General features: G+C 43.8%; 3 protein-coding genes across 3 annotated transcripts in view; 2 read left to right on the top strand and 1 right to left on the bottom strand.

The window, feature by feature from the left end:
- Positions 1-1,518, top strand: part of LOC118084423 (alcohol dehydrogenase 1) — a 30,718-nt gene extending 29,200 nt beyond the window's left edge. The window contains exons 8-9 of the mRNA XM_035113927.2: positions 496-634; positions 984-1,518. Coding sequence (XP_034969818.1) covers positions 496-634; positions 984-1,008 — 164 coding nt within the window. The 3' untranslated portion in view covers positions 1,009-1,518. The remainder of the gene's footprint in view (positions 1-495; positions 635-983) is intronic.
- Positions 1,519-6,998: 5,480 nt separating this feature from the next.
- On the top strand, positions 6,999-17,532 carry ADH5 (alcohol dehydrogenase 5 (class III), chi polypeptide). Its single transcript, XM_035113929.2, has 9 exons — positions 6,999-7,161; positions 9,225-9,326; positions 9,719-9,860; positions 10,119-10,206; positions 10,795-11,014; positions 12,498-12,758; positions 13,266-13,401; positions 14,353-14,491; positions 14,978-17,532. The coding sequence occupies exons 1-9, from the start codon at positions 7,150-7,152 to the stop codon at positions 15,009-15,011; spliced, it is 1,134 nt and encodes a 377-aa protein (XP_034969820.2). The 5' UTR covers positions 6,999-7,149; the 3' UTR covers positions 15,012-17,532.
- Positions 16,945-21,863, bottom strand: part of METAP1 (methionyl aminopeptidase 1) — a 22,054-nt gene continuing 17,135 nt past the window's right edge. The window contains exons 10-11 of the mRNA XM_035113928.2: positions 19,984-20,049; positions 16,945-19,067 (exon numbers count right to left, since the gene is read on the bottom strand). Of these exons, the coding sequence (XP_034969819.1) occupies positions 18,904-19,067; positions 19,984-20,049 (230 nt within the window). The 3' untranslated portion in view covers positions 16,945-18,903. The remainder of the gene's footprint in view (positions 19,068-19,983; positions 20,050-21,863) is intronic.

Below are 21,863 nucleotides of genomic sequence, written 5' to 3'. Positions count from 1 at the left end.
AATCTCAAAAAACATAACAACTGGAATGTTTTTATTGAATTGCCTCCCATTTATAGAATCCAAATATCTGGTGGATGTTAAACAGAACAGCCTGTTCCATTTTTGAGAAATAAATGAAAACCTGTTTCAACATCATTCTGGAGTGCGGGCCCATGCACAGTGTGCCCCAGGAGCTGGGAAAGTGGGTGGGAAAAACAGGAGGAAAAACTGGCACAGCAACATTCAGGCATTCAGATCATCCATGCAGTTTGGGGGGCAGTTCATTCTGATTTGTTTGCAGGGAGGTTTGATAATGCGTCAGAGCAAGCTTGATCCCACACTTTTCTGTGCATTTCCCTATTGTTTTCCTTACACAATAAGTCTGGTCTTTGGGTAAAACAAGTTTGTTGTACGATATCTCCCAGTCAACTTGTCGGCATATTTGCGAACATAGCACCATTTTTAAAAAAAATTCAGGAATTAAGTTTTGAATCTGTTTGTTTTTCTCCCTCACAGGCTGGAAGGGTATGGATTCTGTACCAAAGCTGGTGTTGCATTACATGGCAGGGAAATTCAACCTGGATGCACTTGTATCTTACACTTTGCCTTTTGATAAAATCAACGAAGCATTTGATCTTATGCATCAGGGGGAAAGGTAAGGCATTACAACAAACCCGAAACTTCACAGACACATGTGTCGCTCCCTCTATTTCCTATGGTCACACTCTTTAAGTGTTGTTGCTTATTTAGCAAAAACAGCACCACAGACATGTAAGGAATCAGCAGTCTTGGGGAGAGGACTCTATCCCCTCTTCAGCTTGGCAAATAAAGGATGGGGCTATTGGGGATTCAACCTGCAAAGCAACTGCTCTACCCACTAAACCCCTGGTGTGCAAGCAGCCTAACTGCATCACCAGAAATAGACCAATAACAGATACTTAGCATAGTCCCTTTTGCTAATGAACACATACATTCCCCCCTCTTGCTTTTTACCTGTTTTGCAGCAACCAAACTATATTGGTGTATTAAGAACCCAGTATAAACACCGGAGGACTAGAAGCCCAACAAAATGTGATCCTTATTCAAATCTGCCCCACTGACTTCTGATTAATGTATCCCCTTGGACATTGTTTGCAGAAGCATTTCTTTGTGATACATGAGCATAGAATTCAACATCTCTAAGCCATAGCTGTAATATTTTAGAGCAACTTTTTAGTTCCTGTAGTACTGTCACGTCACTATTAAAACTGACAATTCCTGTTGTGTTGTGTCATTCATGGATTAATATCTACATATAGATATTGTGTTGGCGCATCACATTCTAAATGTGTAGGGTCACTTGTGTACAAAATCACTTTTCTGTTAAAGCTATTGTGTGAAAACAATATATTTAAATGGATTTAATCTGATGTCACAATAAAACATTTGCAATAAGTTCCTCACTTCAGGGTGATGGCATTTTGTGTAGTACCTCTAAACTGCTCTCAGTACAGTCATGCCTCCATTTGCGACTGATCGGTTTGCGACCGCCGTGGACCCGGAAGCGATCTGCGCAGCGCGCACATGCACGTGCATGCGCAGAAGCGCTCTATCGGCGCTTCACGCACGCGCAGAACAGCCCCTCAGTTTACGACAAACTCAGGCAGCAACCGGCTCCCTGGAACGAATTGCGGTCGCAAACCAAGGTATTACTGTATAACCAAACCAGCTTCTGACATCCCTACCAAACTGATTCCCAAAGTGTTGCTGGCATGTTTGCAACAAACAGCTGAGCAAAGTTAGGCCCCTGTCAAGGGTTTAAAAAGGACTGGCTGGCATGGCCAGCAATCAGGGGTGATGGGAATTGTAGACTAGCAGCATATGGGAGGCAAATTGCAACACTGCATAGGTTTAAATATGAAGCACAAAACATAGAAGTATAAGATTGTACTACAATTACTTAATAAAGAAATTTTCATGAAAAATAAATAAATAAATAAATAAATAAATAAATAAATAAATATGAAGCAGAGCAGACACCTAGTGCTGAAGACTCATTTCTCATTACAAATCTACTGGAAGTGATTACCATTATATTCTTCCTAGGTAAAGGCTATCAGAGGCTCCTCACTGAGAAGAACAGCAATGGTAGACACATTTAATTGCTCACCACTATTGCTCTACCCTTCCAGGGTCTGCTATTGGCATCCGTCTGTCTCGGGAGACAATGGAAGAGTGAGATGGGTAGAGCTAGCTCCCCAGGAGAGTTGTGGGCACCCTAGCACACCCCCATAATCTTTTGCAACTTTCAGAGTTTATGTAGTAGTTACAAAGCAGACAACACAAAACACAGGAAGGTTTTCTAAACACAGGAAGCCTAAAAGCCATAACAAAGCAGTGATTGAAATATAATTTATCTAGAATGTTATAGTGCCACCTACCGTTAACTTTTTCTTCTTATGGATTTTGTAGCTCAATATTTCATCCTGAAAATAAAAATCAAGAACTTGATTTTATGGTTATTTTAACACTAGCAGATGTCAGAGCAATAAATATGTAAACTAATATTATAATATATGGTAATTTTATCCCATTTTGAAACTTTCATAGCACAGGACATGTTCTCATACCCAAGCTTAATTAACAGCCAGTTGCATTTTGGTTCTATATTCTGAATTTGGAAGTCTTCATCAGAAATAACAAGATTTAGGTTAGCTCTTCTCCCCCCTCTCTCTCTCTCTTTTATTTTTTTGTAAAGGCCTCTGTGTATTTAATAGGCACACAAAAAACACAAATTCAACAGGAGCATCTTCTCCTGACAAAAAAAAAAGTGATCAGAAAAATGGCAGAGTTGAATTTCTAAATTACATGAGGCTGTTAAAGGTGGAATAACTCTGCCTGGGAAAAGATGGCAACTTTAAAAAGATGGAATGACATAATAATTCACGTGAAAAATATTGCTACTCCAATTTCCAAGCAGCAAGAGGTTTTGTGGTGGTAGCTCATTTTCTTGGAATGAAGATCACTGGAGATTGTGTCTTTGTGATACAGTATATGGTTTTACTTACAAACAAAGGCAGTTTGAGCATAAGATGGAAGGGCTCACAACATTAACACATTAACATAACTTGCTCCTCTGTTAGGTTTTTAGCCCCGCAATGCCATCTTTTTGGATTCAACACAGAGAGCAAGTCAGGTAAACCTTTCTGTCTCTTCCTAACCCACTTCAAGACAAGACTGGTCCAGGACTATTGCTATCCTATGCACACCAATGATATCCCTTTCAACCAGAGGAGGAGGGAAGATTCTAACCCCTTTAACCCACCTTCTGGATGTATTGCTATTAGTAGTTTCTGTGGGAACTATCACCTATATTTTTTTAGTCATGCAAAGAGATACTGCAAACTTGGTTTGCAGCCATTAACTCCACGGATAGAGGTTTCACCCTTTAGCAGTCTCTCTTTCTAAAGAATCCACTTTTACAGATATAAAACTACTGGCTGAGAGGGAATTCCAAAAGTGACAATCAAGCTACCTCAACCACCACAATCCTATAGCAATATACTTTTGGCCTCTAGGAAGTTCTATGCCAAAATAATATTTCTCCAAAAGTTGAGGCATGGTTCATTAAGTGGGAATGTGACTTCTGTAACTAGCATTTGAGGCCAACGTAAACACCTACCGTGTTTCCCCTTTTTTAAGACACCGTCTTATAACTTTTTTCCCTCAAAAAAACACACAGTGGCTTATTTTCAGGGGGTGTCTTTTTTTAAAAAAAAAAGTGCTGGTACAACTGGGACCCACTGGCTCAGGATGCTCGGTGCTCTCTTCTGCACATTGCTGGGCGCGTTGTTGGCGCTGCCAGTTCCGAGCGCCTGCAGGGTGGGGTGGGGGTGGCAGTGCTTTAAACCCCCAACCCTGTAGAAAGCAATGGAAGTTATGGACTGTAACAATCCTTAAGAGGCGCAGGTCTTAAAAAACCCCTGGTATCACCCTTGAAGCACAGCCTTCCAAAGTCAGGGGGGAATAGGTCTGTTTAGACAAAGGAAAGGATCGGGGGTGATTCTGTGCCCTGGGACCCACAGAACTACTTTAAAAATCCCAACCTGGGGGGGGGGTCAAATAGTGAAGCCCCATAGCCCTGTAGCAACAGAAGGCACATTCTGAAGCACCCGAGCTGTTCGGTTCCATAAAAAATCCAGGAATTGTAAAATTAACAACAATAATGGGGGGGCACTCTATCCAAAGAGTTAAGAAGGAATGGGAAAGTGTTGAGTTATATATGGAAAAATATGGAAAGGAAAGTTAGTTAAAGATAAAAAATAAATAATTATCGCAAGGGGAAAAATAACATCATAAAGGGTAATAATATTAAATATAAAATAGACAACACAACAGAAAAAGCAAGTATATGACTAAATGAGATCGCACAGGAGTGAGGGAAGTGGGGAGAGAGGGAGGGGGGTAAGGAATGGAAGGAGGCAATGGTTGGAGGAGGGTATAGGGGGATGAATTAAAGGAAAATTAAGACTGAGAAGCGCATGGTTTTTGTTTTTTAAAGATGCAAAGGCTTGCAATCAGCCAAAGTATAGAGCCCAACTTCTAGGAGACTGCGATCTACTTGCGGATTTATAAACTGGAGGTGATCTACCCCCGTTATATTGGTGTTCAGGTCAGAGTTGTTTTTAGAGAGAGGAAATATCCCATTTTTGAGGTTAAAGTAAAAGTTCCTGACCTTTTTTTTATAATGAGGAAATGCTGCTAAAACTCCGTTCTTCATTCCACGAAGGGGAGAGGGGGCGGGGCCGGGTGCTCAAAGACAAAAGAAATGGAAAAGGAGATAGCGATCAAATCCAGCCTCGCATTCATGCAGCCGTCGGGAGAGGCAGGGGCTGCAGCCGAGTGCTGCTTCACAAACAAACGGGGGAAAGTGCTTAGAACCCAGAGAATCCAGCTGAAAAACACGAAGCAGCAACAGCAATTGCACACACACCATCCCAAGCCAGCACAGTAACCAAGTCCCAAAAGCAAGAAAGGACTCAGCAAACACTGCTGCGGCCGGCGTTGCTGCTGCTGACTCGGGGAGCTCAGTGATCTCTTCCGCACAGCGCCTATCACTATGGCTTATTTTCGGGGTACGGTTTATATTTCTCAAATGCTTAGAAATGCTGCTATGGCTTATTTTATGACTACGCCTTAAAAAGGGGGAAACACGGTACCTATTTATCTACTTGCACTTTGACGTGCTTTCGAACTGCTAGGTGGGCAGGAGCTGGACCGAGCAACGGGAGCTCACCCCATCGCGGGGATTTGAACCGCCAACCTTCTGATCAGCAAGCCCTAGACTCTGTGGTTTAACCCACAGCGCCACCTGGGTCCCTTATATACACTTTGTATATACACTTTGTATATACACAGGTTTAGGTATCTCTGCTTCCTTAATATTCCGCCATCACCAATTCACTCAGGATGCTTTCAAAACAACCTAGTAGCTGGTATAGTAAGCGTAGGAGTGAGATGAACACCAACACTAGACAGGATGAACTTTAAACAAACATTGTTGGTGTATTAAGGGGGAACATTATGTACATAAAGGAATACTGGTATTTAACTGGAACCTTGAAGATGTTTGTTGACAGTTTCTGAAGACTTAAGACATGCAGTTGCTTACAACAGCCTCTAATTCTTTTTTTTTTTTTACCTCAGTGTTTGGTTTTTTTACCTCAGTGTCTCAGACCAAATTCTCCAGACCCCCTAACACAGCCAAATACTCCCATGGCCCAGTCCAGCTACTGGGAACAAATCTGCCTCTGAATCTCCAAGCTGCTCTGGTTGTACTTCTGACTGTTCGGACAGTTCAGCCAATTTCAAAATCCTGCTTGTGTCCCCCATGGATGAGTTGTGTCAGTTGACGAGCCAGATAGAAACAAGAGTTGTGACGGGAAAGACCAAAGTGAGGCCTAAAATAATAATACGCACAAAATGACAATAACATTGCAGCCTTGATAGCTCGAGTTGGTAGATGGCATGAGACTCTTCACCTCAGGGTCGTGGGTTCAAGCTCCACGGTGGGGAAAAGATCCCTGCATTGCTGGGGAGATGGGACTAGATGAACCTTGTGGTCATCGTTCTAGTTACAGGTAGGTAGCCGTGTTGGTCTGGTGTTGCTGAAACAAACAAACAAAAAAATTCTTCCGGTAGCACCTTAGAGACCAACTAAGTTTGTCATTGGTATGAGCTTTCGTGTGCACGCACACTTCTTCAGATACACTGAAACAGAAATCACCAGATCCCCACATATAGTGAGGCGGGGCACCACTCAAAAGGGTGGTGGGAAACCGGACTGTTTATGACCACATTTATCACAAGACAGAGAAACCAGTAGGAGAACACTTCAATCTCCCAGGACATTCTATACAAGATTTCAAAGTAGCTGTCTTATTACAAAAGAATTTCAGAAATAGACTGGAAGGAGAGGTTGCTGAACTGCAGTATATCACCAGACTTGGAGCCGCGGAGAAACCTGGTCTAAACAAATACATTGGATTCTTATCTCATTATACATGATGAGGCTATCTTTAGCCATCTCACCCATTGCTTTTCCTGTGGGACCAATTTGCAGTCGTAAACGGTCGTAAATTCTTCCTGCAAGACCAAATGTGGTCATAAACAGTCCGGTTTCCCACCACCCTTTTGAGTGGTGCCCCCCCCCACTATATGTGGTGATCTGGTGATTTCTGTTTCAGTGTATCTGAAGAAGTGTGCATGCACACAAAAGCTCATACCAATGACAAACTTAGTTGGTCTCTAAGGTGCTACTGGAAGAAAATAATAATAATTTTTTTATCTTGTGGTCATCCTTTCAGCTTTGTGGTTCCTTCCAACTCTACCCCCTTTCTGTGATTCTTCCTAAACGTTTGCTCGAGCCCCACAGATTTCTGCAATCGCAGCCTCCTGAAGCGGAATTCATCCTGAACGAGCATCCTTCGACAGAGGGCACTGCAATTCTCCCACCCGGAATCCGCACCGCGTAAGAAGACGAGCGAGACGAGGGAGCGGCGCCCTCCTTCCTCGGCCCGCCCCTGCTTGGAGGGCGGATCTCGAAGGAGCGCGCATGCCCCCAAGTCGCTCGGCAGCTGCTTAGCGGACGGCGAGAAAGGGGCACTTGCAGGCGGCGGAGCAGCGCGGATCATGGCGAGCGGGGTAAATTGGCGGGAGCCGTCGAACATTCCCCGGGAAAGCAGCGCGGGCGGCTTTCCCCTCCTGCAGCTGCAAAGGAAACGGGAGGCGACGCGGCACCGCGCCGCTGCTCTTTCCCTTGCAGGCCGAGCGCGTTTCCTCGTCTGCGCTCGGTGGGGCTTCCTTCCAGGGAAGCGCGCAGGATTGCAAGCCCACGTCTGAACTTGGAAAGCTTCCAAGTCGGGGTCAATTTGGGGGTCCCTCGAGGCGCGTTCTCGTTCTTCGTCTGCCCCGCGTGGCCCTGCCATTCAGCGCAGGCGGGCGCCAGCAAGGGCTGACCCGACCCACACTTTGCAACGACGGCGCCCTGCTTGCAGACGAGAGCCGTCGAGTTCTGTGGGAGCCCTTGGGTGGCCTTTCCGCGACCATTAGCAACGGGCAAGCAGAGGCGTAGCTAGGTTCCCGGGTGTCCTTTGCATTTTCGCTACTTCCGACGAGGCGCCGGTAGAAAGGCACCGGCTTGGAGGTCGCGCCCCAGTGCGCACTCTACTCGGAAGTAAGATCCACTTAATTGTCAATAGCCCTTGCAAACATGCAGAGGTGCGCCCCAGGGAAATTCGTCAAGATGGGACAAAAACGCAGGGGAAAGCGACTGGCACAGATTAACCGCTAGGGCTCCGGCGGCGGCCCATGCCATCGTCCGAATTCCTTTAGCCTACATAAGTTATAAAACTAGTGTTTGCGTTGCTCTTACGCTACATACCGATATGTCATATACCAGATTCTAACGAGTAACTCCTATAAAAACCTCATTTTAACTGTTATTTCCCAAACCCTTTTATGCAGAATATGTAAATCATTTACCAAAACCTTTTCCATATTTCACTCTTAAACTTGAAATTCCGTAACTGAATTGATATAAAGGGGAAATTGAAGAATGCAAATATTTTACTTGGCATAAGATCTTTGTGAACTTTGCTCTGTGAGAAACTAACCAGTTTTAGGGCTGGTTAAACTTTCTGTGACTGGTCCCTTGGGATACACACACATTAACCTTATTTTAAGCAGGATTACAAAAGTGTACAATATGGATATACAATAAATACAAGTTAAAACATCCATGGCAGTAGCGTTTGTGCTTAATAAGAGGTTGTCACTGAAGGAATGAACAAGTTCGTTTTCTCTTCATGCACTCTTAATTGGTCAGTTTGCAACGATGCGTTTCTTTTCAGTGACAATGGGAGTTTTGTTTATCTGTTGCTATTTTGCATAGAGGATTTGGGCACACTAATAGGAGCCCTTATCAGTTTTATCTTTTACATTTTTAGTAACAAATGCTAAGAATTGAATTGCATTATATAAATTATATTTAAAAAAAACCAATAGGTTGCCTCATAATACTTGCCCAGTATGTAATTGCCATCTGCTCTAGCTGATAAAATGTACCAACCACTTCCATTTGTAGCAAACAGGATTACATTTCAATAATCCACCATCTCTAAGTTACATGGAGCTGATATCTATCGGGTTAGTAACTTGATGTAGTTTTCACTAAGTTTTCAAACATATTGAGGAGGTAGACCTTCTCATCACTGCCGTTTGCCTGGGTATTTGCAGGAATTTTCCCTGGGGTGGGAGAGAGAAACAAGCTAAAACATGGAAGGCCCCTTGCTTCATGGAAATGAAAGGAACAGTGCCTGTATATTTTGCCTCATCTCTCAGGTGCTACAGATGCTAGAATTGTTTGGCCTTTCATAGACCGTAGCTTTTGTGCTGCATTGTGTGAATCCGTTCGCATTTTTAAACTGCTTTTATTTTCATGTGAGCCACCGAGAACTTTTTTTAGCCATGGGGCAGCCTGTAAATGATGCAAATAAACAAATAGGGTGCCCCCACCATCACCAATACCTACACAAGCAGCTCTCAGAGCTGTTTGACAATCTGTTAACCAGCAAAGGTCCAATTTGAGCTCCCCCAGTTCAGACAGGGTGTCATCTCCGAAGTGTCTGTAGTGTGTGACTTCAGCCTTTGAGGAATACAAGCTTGCTGTGCAATGTCATATAGCACTCTTTCTATTTCTTATTTAGGTTATCAAATGCAAGGCAGCTGTTGCCTGGGAAGCAGGTAAACCACTGTCCATTGAGGAGGTGGAAGTTGCACCGCCTAAAGCTCATGAAGTTCGTATCAAGGTAATGAAATAGTTGCTACATTGCTTGCCCTAAACCAGGCATGGCCAAACTTGGCCCTCCAGATGTTTAGGGACTACAACTCCCATCGTCTCTAGCTAGCATGACCAGTGGTCAGGGATGATGGGAATTGTAGTCCCAAAACATCTGGGGGACCAAGTTTGGCCATGCCTGCCCTAAACCATTAGGGACTAGGATATTTGACGCAGAGTTCACCACTGTAGGTTGGGCTGAGGGAGAAGCACAGGCGCAAGACCCACGCTGCCATTTCGGGCAGCGCTTGCATGCAGTCCACCTGCCTCCTCTCCCTCAGCTGCTCTACAGCTCCAGTGCCCCGAAAACACAATGCCTGTCGAATAACCTGCTGAATCTGATTGTTCTTCATGACTTTGTAGATCATTGCCACTGCTGTTTGTCACACGGATGCCTATACTCTAAGTGGTGCTGACCCTGAAGGGAGTTTTCCTGTTATCCTGGGCCATGAAGGAGCAGGGATTGTGGAGAGTGTTGGGGAAGGAGTGACCAAATTCAAACCAGGTAAGGGGATTCTGCTTAAGATGCAAGGACCCTGATGCTCATCGTAGTTCGGCCAACCCTTCAGCAGAAATATTTCCATTGCTTTGCATCTGAAGTCGCCTTGGAACAATTCGGGAGCACAAAACACGCCACTTGTATAAAATTATTAGTATGTCATGCTCAAATGGAACATCTAGTTTTAACACGCTGCTTTTTATCAGTTAACAGTGTTGGAAACATTTAAACAAAAACAAAAACCCAACTCTTTGTATTTTCCAGGAGACACAGTAATCCCTTTGTACATCCCACAATGTGGAGAATGCAAGTTTTGTTTAAACCCTAAAACTAATCTCTGCCAGAAAATAAGGTTGGTCCTCTTCTCCCCTGCTTCCCCCCTTCCCCATCTTTTCCTTTGTCATACTGAGCACGGACTTCAGTGCCAGGCGTTCTCAAATGCAGCACACACTAATCTCTATGTGATCGCCAGCTCCCAGTTGCCCAGAACAAAGTGCAAATTATTTAAGCTTCGCAAATTATTTCCAAATTCTTTGAGCTTTGCAGAGAGCTTGGCATCTGGAGAAGTCTCTTGATTTGTGTGGCATGACAGAGACCGTATCCCTTTCTCAACTTCTCTGGCACATAGGCAGAAACGTAATAAGGTGTGGCAGATCTCCCCATTTGGCCTGCAAGGCCATTTTGGCCAAACCACACCCACCTGCTTTACATGTGATGCCATGTGTGGGATTGGAAAGACCTGGCTCAGCCAGGAGAGTCTGCAGGCACCATAAAACAGCAGCGATCAGCTGGTTGTCAAGTGAATAAAGTGAAACTATATTCTGGCTGTCTTAATAAAGATATGGCCCCAATATGATTTTTTTTCTAATGGGCCTGTTGCGTTTTGGTGTGACCATACGTGCTCTCTAAACAACACATCCATTCTGATTTTATTCTGCAGAGTCACCCAAGGAAAAGGAGTGATGCCCGATGGTACCAGTAGGTTCACGTGTAAAGGAAAACAGGTTCTCCACTTTATGGGGACAAGCACTTTCTCGGAGTACACCGTTGTTGCAGACATTTCTCTGGCGAAAATAGATGCCTCTGCTCCCTTGGACAAAGTCTGCTTGCTAGGATGTGGGGTTTCTACAGGCTATGGAGCAGCCTTGAACACTGCAAAGGTTGGGGTCCCTGTTTGTTTGTTTTCTGGCTCTTGAGCACAGAGTAGCGTTATGTAACTAAAGTCTTACAATCCACACACAACAGAGAAAATATAGTATGGAAAGTTACAACCCTTCTTCCCCCCCTCCCCCGAATCCCCGAGCTGTGGCTCCACATCCCTGTCCTGAAAGTGAGAAGCACAGCTTATGTAAACAGGAGTTAAGTTAAACCTTTGGAGGTATAACTTTGCTGGGGTGCTGATGAACTACCTTTCACCTCCATGCCATTGCCGCTTCTCCCACTCCTTGCAGCGCAAACAGTTTTGAAGTAGGTGCTCATAAAGCAAATTAAGAGCCAGAGCCTCCCCTTAAACCTAATTTGCCCCCGCCCCCTGCCCCCTTGGAAGACTTCATTGGGGAGGAAAAGGCTTTTGACCCTCATCTGCTCACTTGCACGAGTTTGGCAGAGACCACTGTTAGTAATATTTGCTTGCGATTGTGAGTTGGGTCTGATCAGCTGACAACCAGGGCTTGCAAAGCACCTGTGCACAGGGCAGTTAATCGGCTGTGTCAGCATGCCCCCTTTCGGCCCACTGACATCTTTACTTGCGCCACATCTGACAGCTGGTGGGTATAGAATCATAGAATTGTAATGTTGGAAAGGACCATGAGGGTCATCTAGTCCAGCAGGAACCTTTTGCCCAATGTGGGGCTCGAATCCACCGCCCTGGGATTAAGTATGGCTTGACGAAAAAGACCTTGCATGCCTAATTGAGCCCATGGGGCTGGAGATCCCCCCAACCAATGAGTTAGGAGAGCCAGTCCCATGGACTGCCAGGGCTCAGAAGAGTGTGTGGCAGAGGCAGGGGGCTAGGGGAATGACCCAGGAGAGTGGACCAGTGATTTATGGGGTTTGGCGCAGTCCACAAGGCAGGAGCCAGGGGAAGTTGAGTTGGGGCAGTTCAAGGCGAAGGCAGGCGTGTGGGAAGAAGGTACAGCTCAGGTGAAGGACAGGTCAGTAGACTCTCCCACCTTCTTCCAACCTGCTGTCCCCAAGAACCACGAGGGACCTGAAAAGGGGAGAGCAGCAGTGACTTCCATGCAGGAGAAGTCTCAGGTTGTGGGCATGCAATCTGTCAAGAGGAGGGTATATAAGCTGGAGGAGAGGTCCCACTGTTGCTGCAGCTGCTCCATAGGGCTCAGACCTGTGGACTGCTGCTTAGAGGCTACATGTGTGTGAGTACGTGTATCCAGAGCACTGGGGAAGCTGTTGTATATCTCTAGCCAATAAAGAGTTAACTATCAGAAGTGAGTCTTCCTTATCTGAGATGGGCAGTGACAGCAAGCAATGATTTTAGCTTGTGTTACTAGTTCAAAGTAGGATGGCTGTTAATTCTAAGAACAGACTAACTCAGCTCAGCAAGCCTGGTTTATTGCAGCAGATAGAGCTATTTTTTTCAGTGTTAAGAACTGTTCTCCTTCAAGTGAGTGTTCTTTCTTTCAGGTGGAGCCTGGCTCTACTTGTGCTGTCTTTGGCTTGGGTGGAGTTGGGCTAGCAGTAATCATGGGCTGCAAGGTGGCAGGTGCTTCCCGGATCATTGGGATTGACCTCAACAAGGACAAATTTGCAAAAGCCAAGGAATTTGGGGCCACAGAGTGCATCAGCCCCAAGGACTTCGAGAAGCCCATTCAGGAGGTCCTGGTGGAGTTGACGGATGGAGGAGTAGATTACTCATTTGAGTGCATCGGCAACGTTGGTGTCATGGTAAGTGTGTCTCTCCATAGGTAGCACCCTAGGGTGAGCGGAGCCCGGAATGTGGCAGGGGGGCATGGATAGGAGCCATGGCATAATGAAAGTCATCAGAAATGCCTGGTGAAGGCCTGTTTTGTCTAGTCAGGCCAGCATCCATCAACACCATCTCCAGAACTAGGAAGCCTCTGCCAGTACTCTGCGCTGGTCTGCAGCAATGAAATATTTGCAACTGGTGATCTCTTGAGCAGCTTACCAATCATTCCTTCTAAATAAACTGTTTCCTGGAGCATCTCTTTGAACATTAGACGTTGCCTTATCCCAAGTCAGGCCCCTGGTCCATCAAGCTCTTCATTGTTTACCTTGGCAGCAGTTCTTTCCCATCTCCTGCTACCTGAAGATGCTAGGATTGAACCTGGGATGGTCTGCATGTGCTCTGCTACTGAACTATGCTTCTCTTCCACCCATCAACCCATGCATTTCTTTTGTTTGTATCACTTGCTCCTCTTTCATGTCCTATAGAGAGCAGCCTTGGAAGCATGCCACAAAGGTTGGGGAGTGAGTGTCATAGTTGGTGTTGCTGCCTCCGGTCAAGAAATTGCCACTCGTCCATTCCAGCTAGTCACTGGGCGAACATGGAAAGGGACTGCCTTTGGAGGTATAACTTTGCTGGGGTGCTGATGAACCTGTCTTACATAGGGCAGTCACAATATGTTCTTGTGCATGTGTGCATTTCTGCACAGGAAGTGGACAACTGTTAATGAATCTCATGAACCTTAAAAGGCTAGCAAACGTGTGGCATAACCCTTCCATGTATACATCAGGACATTAAGAGAGGACACCAGAATTGCAAGAGACGTGTTTTCCAGTCTTATACTCCAATCCAAAACAGGATATCCCGTTTCTAAAAGCGCACATTGCACTTGCCCATGTAGACTTTTCACTTAGGAAAATCCTAGAGGAGATTCCACAATTTTTCTTAATGCAGTACATTCCTAAGTATCTTCTGGATGATTATCTTCATTAGTAAAGGGTATCTTTAAGTTATGCATACAGTCGTACCTTGGTTTTTGAAGAGCTTAGTTCACGAACAATTCGGAACTCGAACGTCGCAAACCGAAAGTAGGTGTTCCGGTTTGCAAACTTTGCATTGAAAGCCAAACGTCCGGCTCTTACATGAGAGCATTCCTCTGTCGGCTGTGATTTTAACACAAGTAGCTTGTTACTGCCCTGCAACTTTCAGGTAGTCAGTTCAGTATTGTGCACAATCCCAAGGCTGCACCATAGGGTGCTGAACCCGTGGTCTTCCAGATTTTGCTGCACTGCAACTCCAGTCTTTCTTGACCATTGGCCATGCCAGCAACATCTGGAAGGCTCCAGGTTTCTTATTGCTGCTGCAGCCACATTACAAATGCAGTAATATAGCATGCCAAGGATAGCCAAGAGACAACTCTCCCTTTCTAGCTTAGAGAGATAGAAGAGAGTTTTATTTCAGGCTTGCATCATTAAGATTTCCTTGTCTGGCACAGATACTACTGTTGTAATGCTGCTTCATCCATCTTGCTGTGTCACATCACATTTGGTACACAATAATTTCATTTTCTAACAGGTTGGAAGAGTGTAGAGAGTGTTCCGAAGCTGGTAGCGGAATACATGTCCAAAAAGATAAAAGTGGATGAATTTGTGACTCACACTTTACCGTTTAACAAAATTAATGAGGCTTTTGAACTCATGCATGCTGGAAAGAGGTAGGTATTGTCTCCTGTTTGTCAACAAGTTTACTTTTTATATAGTGTGTGCTGGGACAGATTTTAGAATGACACATCACTGGCAGCACATGCCAACTCAGAAGTTACCTTTTAGTTACCTAAATTGTATGTTTTGGGAAAGGAGGGTGCATATTTATTGTAAAAGCAACCATTGAGAAAGATTTCTCTTTTTTCCCTGTTAAGCTTCTCTCTCCCTTTATCCTGCCAACATATAGTAGTCTTCTTTTCCTCAAAACAACCCTGTGATGTTTTGTTGTAGCTGCAGCCCCAGTGCCCCTATGATCATCAGGAGTGAATAGTCTCTCTCCTACTCAAAGCCTTGCCCACAGGATCACTGTGACCAATGGCAGCACCATGTTGCAGAAGGCTGCATGATACCGTGCCAGTTTTCTTAAATAAGATCAAATCAAGTTTGACAGCACAAATCAAATTCATGATCTGAGCTCTTTGCTTTCACTCTTGCAGCATAAGAAGTGTCCTGAAGTTTCAAGAAGCCTGAAGAAAACTTCGACCACAGTTCAACTCAGTGCAACAGCAATTCAGGATGTGTTGGTCAAAAATGATTTAGGAAAAGCTGTTCCAGTTAGAAGCATCACCTGCTCTAGACAATGTGAACAACAAAATTCTGATCTTAGACACAGCTAATATCTGTTCATCTCTTACTGTACCACTAAGTGCCAGAAATCTCTGCAGTTAAACAGTTTGTTGACTGCTGCTAGACTGAACTCAAGTACAATCAGTGTCTTTTTGTTCTAAAATATCCTGCAATTGGGAGGTATTAACCCGAGTAGAAGAATCATGATTAAAACCTTTTTCCTACATAGGCATACAGTTGTGTTGTCCCCTTTTCTTAAATGAATCCGGGTTATGGCATGCAAGTTTGGAGGGTGTTATTTCACACCTAGACTGAATCAGTAGAGAGGGGGAAAGGCATGCTACCAAAAAAAACCTCTTGTTGCAGGTCAGGACATGTCAAGGGTTTTGTTTTAGATGAAACAGATCAGCTTTTGCCAGCTTACAAAAGCTAGTGTTTGCAGGTCTGTGGCTAAGATGCTTTCTAACTTGGGGACAAATGGGTTATGCAATGGGCCAGGTGCACCCCCTCCCCAAAATAGCAGGTGTGGGAGCTTCAGAGCGCAGTCTCCCCTTTGCCCCACTAGCTTACTCTTTTATATATATATAAAAAAATGCAGCTATGATGCAATATTGAAATAGTACCTGAACCAGAGTGGCTACAACTCTCATAATAGGGGTAAGCTGATGGTTTCGATTTCAAATCTGGCTTCTTGTAAAGCAGTTGCTATGAAATCATCCACTGCAATTTGAGAACTTCAGTCTACAAGGATTGAATATTGACAGGAGAAATGGACTCTGATCTGGGCTACTTCAGCTGCGTACTCTTGTCTCATCAAAAACATCTGGAAAAGGCCCTGCAGCAAGAAGTCCCCCATTCTTCAGAGTCCAGTATCCAAAACATGCTTGTCCCTGAGCGTTGCAACATGAAGACAGGCAAGTTTAGCAGTGCCCTCTCTAAAAATGCCAAGTGTCCCATTTATTGGACTAATACTAGCACAATATATGGGGAGGGTTTAACACCCCCCCATGCAGTAACTCCTGCTAACTCCTTTTAAGCTTTGAAAAAAGATACTGTTCTACTTGTGAGTCTCCTGCATCTCATCCTATTCCCCCCCCTTTTGCGAGGGTGGTAAATTAATCTACATGTGCAAATTAATCTACTGAAATTAAAGGGACTCAAGTCATGTTCCTTAATTTCAGTGGCTCTACTCTGAATAAATCCTAGTTGCGTAGCACCATTTGCCATATAGTCCTGTATTACATTATTCTGTATAACTATGGTTTGGGCTTGCGTGAGCTGGTAAAACTCGCCCCCCAAAAATATTCCTGTCTTCACCTTCATGGGTTGTTTTGCTAGCCAAACTCCATCCAATTCAGCAATTACTCACCAGGCTTCTAGCTAAGATTTTGTATATTAAAAGGTAGAGCTGGGCTATTCAGAGAGCTTCATCTGTACCAGAGGGAAGATTTTGCATATGCAAAAAGTTGGTTTGCTCTGCAAGATTAAAATGTAGACCATTCCTCTCCCCTGCCTAGTTTATTTTCTCACCATTAAGTCTCTCTGGAGCTGCTTGAAATTCATGAGGGAGGAGGCAGCTTGTCTTACCATTCAGGAAAAAATAAATGTCTGATTGCACTTGTTTGCAGATTGAAAATGTGCATTAAAAAGCACATGTAGTAGGATCAGTTGGGCCCAGGGCTGAACATGCCCTATTTCATCATCACTGAATGGTTTCCCTGAAGAATCTCTAGATTTAATTCCATGAGCTGAAGTCAAATCCTTTAATCATGGAGAAGATTAAAAGGGAGAAGTAGGTTATACTGCTTAAATGTAACTGGCAAAATAGACTCCAGGGTCAACCATCCAGACTTTTAATCTCCTTAAATGTATTGCATACATTGGTTAACTCCACTCAAGATATATTGGAGCCTGTGTTAAAATCTTTGCACATGCACGTATGTGCTTGTAACATTTCTGAGTCACTTTACCGCCTCTTAAACACATTACAGAATGAAAAACATTGTCCCAACAATACACTTTCAGGAAGAAAAAAAAACTGAGGCACTCTAGGAAATATTTCTTTCAATTTCTTGTTGAGTTTAGTCACAACCGCCCTAAGCTGTCTAAAGAACTTAAGTTATGTGCTGTTGACATGGGTAAGATGCTGAGAGTTTTTAGAACAACTTGCAATTTTTCTGACGAGATGTCCGACACCAGAGTAGAAATGTGGCATGTTGTGCCCATGATTTTATGACCTGATTTCTCTCCACTAGTTTACTGAACTCCCAACATGGTAAAGTTAGAGCAGGCACTAGGCTAGAAAATATGGTTGAAAAACCACCTTTCTCTGTGGAATGGAAGCCTCAGCAGCAACTGCCTAAGTCTAACGAAACAAACCCTCCCCAACAGCAGTAGTTGTTATCTCCCATATCTGTATTACAAAGTTACCGCTGGAAAAAGTGGGAGGGTAAATTATGCCAGAATTGCCCGTACTGTACGTGGCCTAAGAACACAAGCAATTTCAAGGGCTGTCCAATTTTTGCTTCTTTCAAGTGCATTATCTTTGCTTAGAACAATTTGCTTTGGTGAAACAATTGCAGTGGCTAACTGGAATATCTCACAATTTCCACAAAGAGTCATGAAAAGGTGCCCTGATAGCACGGGGGGGGGGGACACAAAATCGAACACTTGATATATAGACCATTCTCATGACCACTTGGAAACCTCTCTCCTCCAATCCACTGAGGTTGTTTTTTTTTGGTCATCCCAGAATGGGAGTATCCAGAACAGAAGTAGCAATCCAAACACAGAGCCATTGATCCAGCTCCTGCAAAGTAGCATGTCACAATTCCTGTTCTGTAATATTAACTGAAACCATGCACCTAGTGGTCTGCATGGCAGGCAACCACTTGGCCATGGTGACATGCACATAAATTCACTGCAGATTAGAAAGAGATTGGTCTTGGGCCTCTGGGGACATGCCCTTCTTTAGAATGCACACAGGAGAACAGAAACTTCCCCATTTCAATCTCATTCCTTATCTAAAATTAAAAATTAGCTGCTTCAAAGCGAACCTTGAACATCATTGGCTGTCAAGCACTACCCGTCTTGAGGCTCTGTTTTTGGTTTTAAAAAAAAACTGCACGGGGCAGCATTTCAGTAATTTTGTCCCTCCCCAGCCCCCTTAGACAGAGAACTACCTGTAGCAATTGCCAGCCAAAGAGAAACAGGCCCATCAATTTACAGGCAGATATTATACTTCCATATACAGTAACAACAGGGTGGAAGAGGGGCAGACAGAACAAAATTCCGATTCAACATTTTCAAGTAGAAAATTCCACCTCTGAATTATACACAGATGAAAGCCCAGTCCATTTAAACAGCTAAGGAAGGGTTGTCTTTGGAACAAGAAAAAGTTTAAACTCAGGTGTTGCTTGTAAAAACAGAAAGGCTTGTTTCTGAATCCTTGCATCCACCACGAAAAGAAGCTGTGTGTGGCTGCTGAGAATGGCGGCAGTGACAGAAGCCCGGCTGAGGGGGTGAAATGAGGTACCATAAGGACAATGATTTGAAAAAAAAAGAAAATTTCAAACAATGTTGGGGTGGCAGGAGAGCAGAGACTGAGGCTCTAAAACCTCTCTGCTTTTCAAGCCTACGGCATTAACCTCTCAATGCAAGGCTGGATCTCCTACCTACAGTCAATAAGAAGAAAAACAGATGATAAAATCCCCCCCTTTTAGCCAGTACTCTTAGTGAAACACATAGCACAGAGCAGAAGAGATGCTTGGGTTCAGGCCTCCCAGCTTGGTCTACACTAGCACTGAGTCATGAAGTGAGGGCGAATGCTATCCAACCGGCGGGTTAGGATGTCACACCCAGTATCTGTGACCAGAAGTGTGTGTTCAAACTGGGCGGAACGCTTTCCGTCTCGCGTCACAGCAGTCCAGCCATCAGGCCAGGTCTCATCTTGCCACCCACCTAATGAGAAGAATGCGAAAATTTAGAACTTCTTGTTTAAAGGGGGGGAGAACGTCATACATTTTTGAAGGAGTTTTTGATCAGCAGTTTTAGGTTTTGGTAATTTTTTTACTTGTGTACAAATAGCCTTGATGCCTGTGTCTTTTCCAATGGAAACCTCCTCTATTCACTTCCATTTTTGTTGTTGACTGGGGCATCCTGCTGACACTCAGAATATACTACTCCGGCATATTGCTTCCATTCATTCGTCTATTCATTATTTATTTTATGAACCACTTTCTATGAGGCATATCAAAGTGATTCCAATATAAAAAGAGTTGCCAATTAAAGCATCAATAATGCAGCACAAATTATCTCCTTAATTTAACTAAGTTCTGCGTTGTGCAAAATGGTTGGCAAATAGAGAATCTACCTTGCCAAATCTGTTAACAATGGCTGAAAAGGCTCTGAAATGCAATTGTTACCCAAAAAGGTAAATACTAGGTAAAAGGTTGAGAAAACCAAAGACCACCTCAGAATCTCTTGAAGTAAAGACTTTTAAGAAATATGATGCTCAACAGTGTGGCTCTTTTCTGGTGTCTAATTGGACCTGGAATGTTTCTGGAAGAATTTGACTGTTCATATGACCTTGTTAAGAACTGGCAACATTTCACTTAGATGATTTTATGGGTGATATAATCCTTTGTGCCCACATGAACAAGTTGTAATGCCAGGAATACAGTACATACTACAAAGACATTATTTAGTAATGCTCAGCAGGAAATTGCTGTTGTAGTAAATAAGTTATATGTGAGCCACAAAGCATTGAGAAGCATTAACCCTGTAGGTGTTTCCTAAGTAGAGACCAAGAAAGGTTATTCAGAAAAATGGCTGCAATAAGAATTAACATCCCTTCGATCCACAGCTGCATAATTACCTTCACAGATCATTGGTTCTATTGTAAACGCATGGCCAGGCTTCATTACACCAACAGCCTTATTTTCTGAAAAGGCAAAAGGATGAGAGATCAAGAGAGTGCAAGAGTTCGCAGAAGGTAAGAGATACAAGATAAAATGCAATGGGAACTTAATGGTGGTAATTTTGTTTCTACCTCTGGATTGGGATGCAACACAAAATTGTAGTTTGTGCCAACCATAGTGTTGAAAGGTCAAACTATGGTTTTTTGAGTTCTGATTTACAACATGCAAACCATCGCTTGACTGCTTTGGTTTCCCATCTGCTCAACACTCAGTTTAAGTTCACCCCTGCCCCATTTCCATGGAGCAGCAGCCTCTTTAGGTGAAGTAATGGGCCCAAAGTCATTTGTCAATTCAAAATACAACCAGTCCCAGTTAGCACAGACTATGGTTTGCAAATCAGCCTCACAACAGTGGTTTCAGATCCTGGTTGTAAATCCAAAAGAAACCATGGTTTCGAAGCAGGCTCAGGTTCAGATGTTAAAATGATCCATAGTTTAGCTAAACAGCTCACGATTCCGCATTATTCCAGAGACCAAGGCGCTAGCTATATTTGAGGAGATACATGTGGGGTCTATACAGTAGCACAGACCAAATTGTGGAGCCAATACTGTGAAGTCTCACAGAGGACATGTATGTCATCCATTAGATGTCTTTCTCTGGGTGCCCCAGCCAGATAAAAAACAAGATTGGTGGCAACTCGGGAGAGTCCTTTCTCACTGGTGGTGTTTGTTTGTGGACTGTCCTTCCACAAGAAGTAAAGTCCACTGCAACTCACTTGTTTTGTAATTTTATTGCTGCTGGTTTTGAGTGGGGATGGCACTGTTTAAGTTGTTCTTTTTCTGCTCTTAGGTCATTAGATTTCTTCTTTTTTAAACAAGAACAACCTTAATTGTTCTGCTGCTTTTATTGTTGAGATGTTGGTCTTTGCACGCCATTTCAAATATACAGAGATGATAATATTATCAATAAATATATAGCGGCTTCATACAGGTAAGGCCTTTAGCCCAGCTCTGTCTGCTTTGAATGGCAGCAGTTTCATTAGATCCTTTGTACTGGGAATAGCAGAGACAGAAACTGGGGCTCCCTGCATGGAAAGCAAATATTCTCCTACAGCCTTCCTTAACCTAATGCCCAGTATATGCCTTTGACTCCAACTCCTAACAAATACAGCCATGTTGGCTGGAGTTTATGGGAGTTTTAGTCCAAAACATCTGAAGAACACCAGGTTACAGAAGGCTGTTTTACTGCCTTGCTTCCGACCTATAATAAGGTGTATTTAAGCTGATAATCGCAGTCACAAGGATGGTTAGAGAAGGAGGCTACTTTTCACTCTTGTGCCGATCTGAATTGAACTATGTGAACTATGTACCTCTGCTATCTCTGTAAAATGTACCCCAAAAGCTCTTTATGGCTACAGCTCACAGGATGTGGGAATTCATTATTTTAGTCTGGGGAAGTACCATGGAATATTTAATTCTTAATAATAATAATTTATTATTACTGTATTATTATTTGTACCCCGCCCATCTGGCTGAGTTTCCCCAGGCACTCTGGGCAGCTCCCAATCGAGTGTTAAAAACAATACAGCATTAAATATTAAAACCTTCCCAATAGGGCTGCCTTCAGATGTCTTTTAAAAAAAGGATAGCTGCTTATTTCCTTGACATCTGATAGGAGGGCACCCCACAGGGCGGGCGCCACTACCGAGAAGGCCCTCTGTCTGCTTCCCTGTAACCTCACTTCTTGCAATAAGGGAACCGCCAGAAGGCCCTCGGCGCTAGATCTCAGTGTCCGGGCTGAACGATGGGGGTGGAATGCTATCAACTGAGAAGCAGCA

Source organism: Zootoca vivipara, chromosome 9, assembly GCF_963506605.1.
Source record: "Zootoca vivipara chromosome 9, rZooViv1.1, whole genome shotgun sequence".
NCBI lineage: Eukaryota > Metazoa > Chordata > Lepidosauria > Squamata > Lacertidae > Zootoca > Zootoca vivipara.
This window is presented reverse-complemented; position numbering and strand designations above follow the sequence as displayed.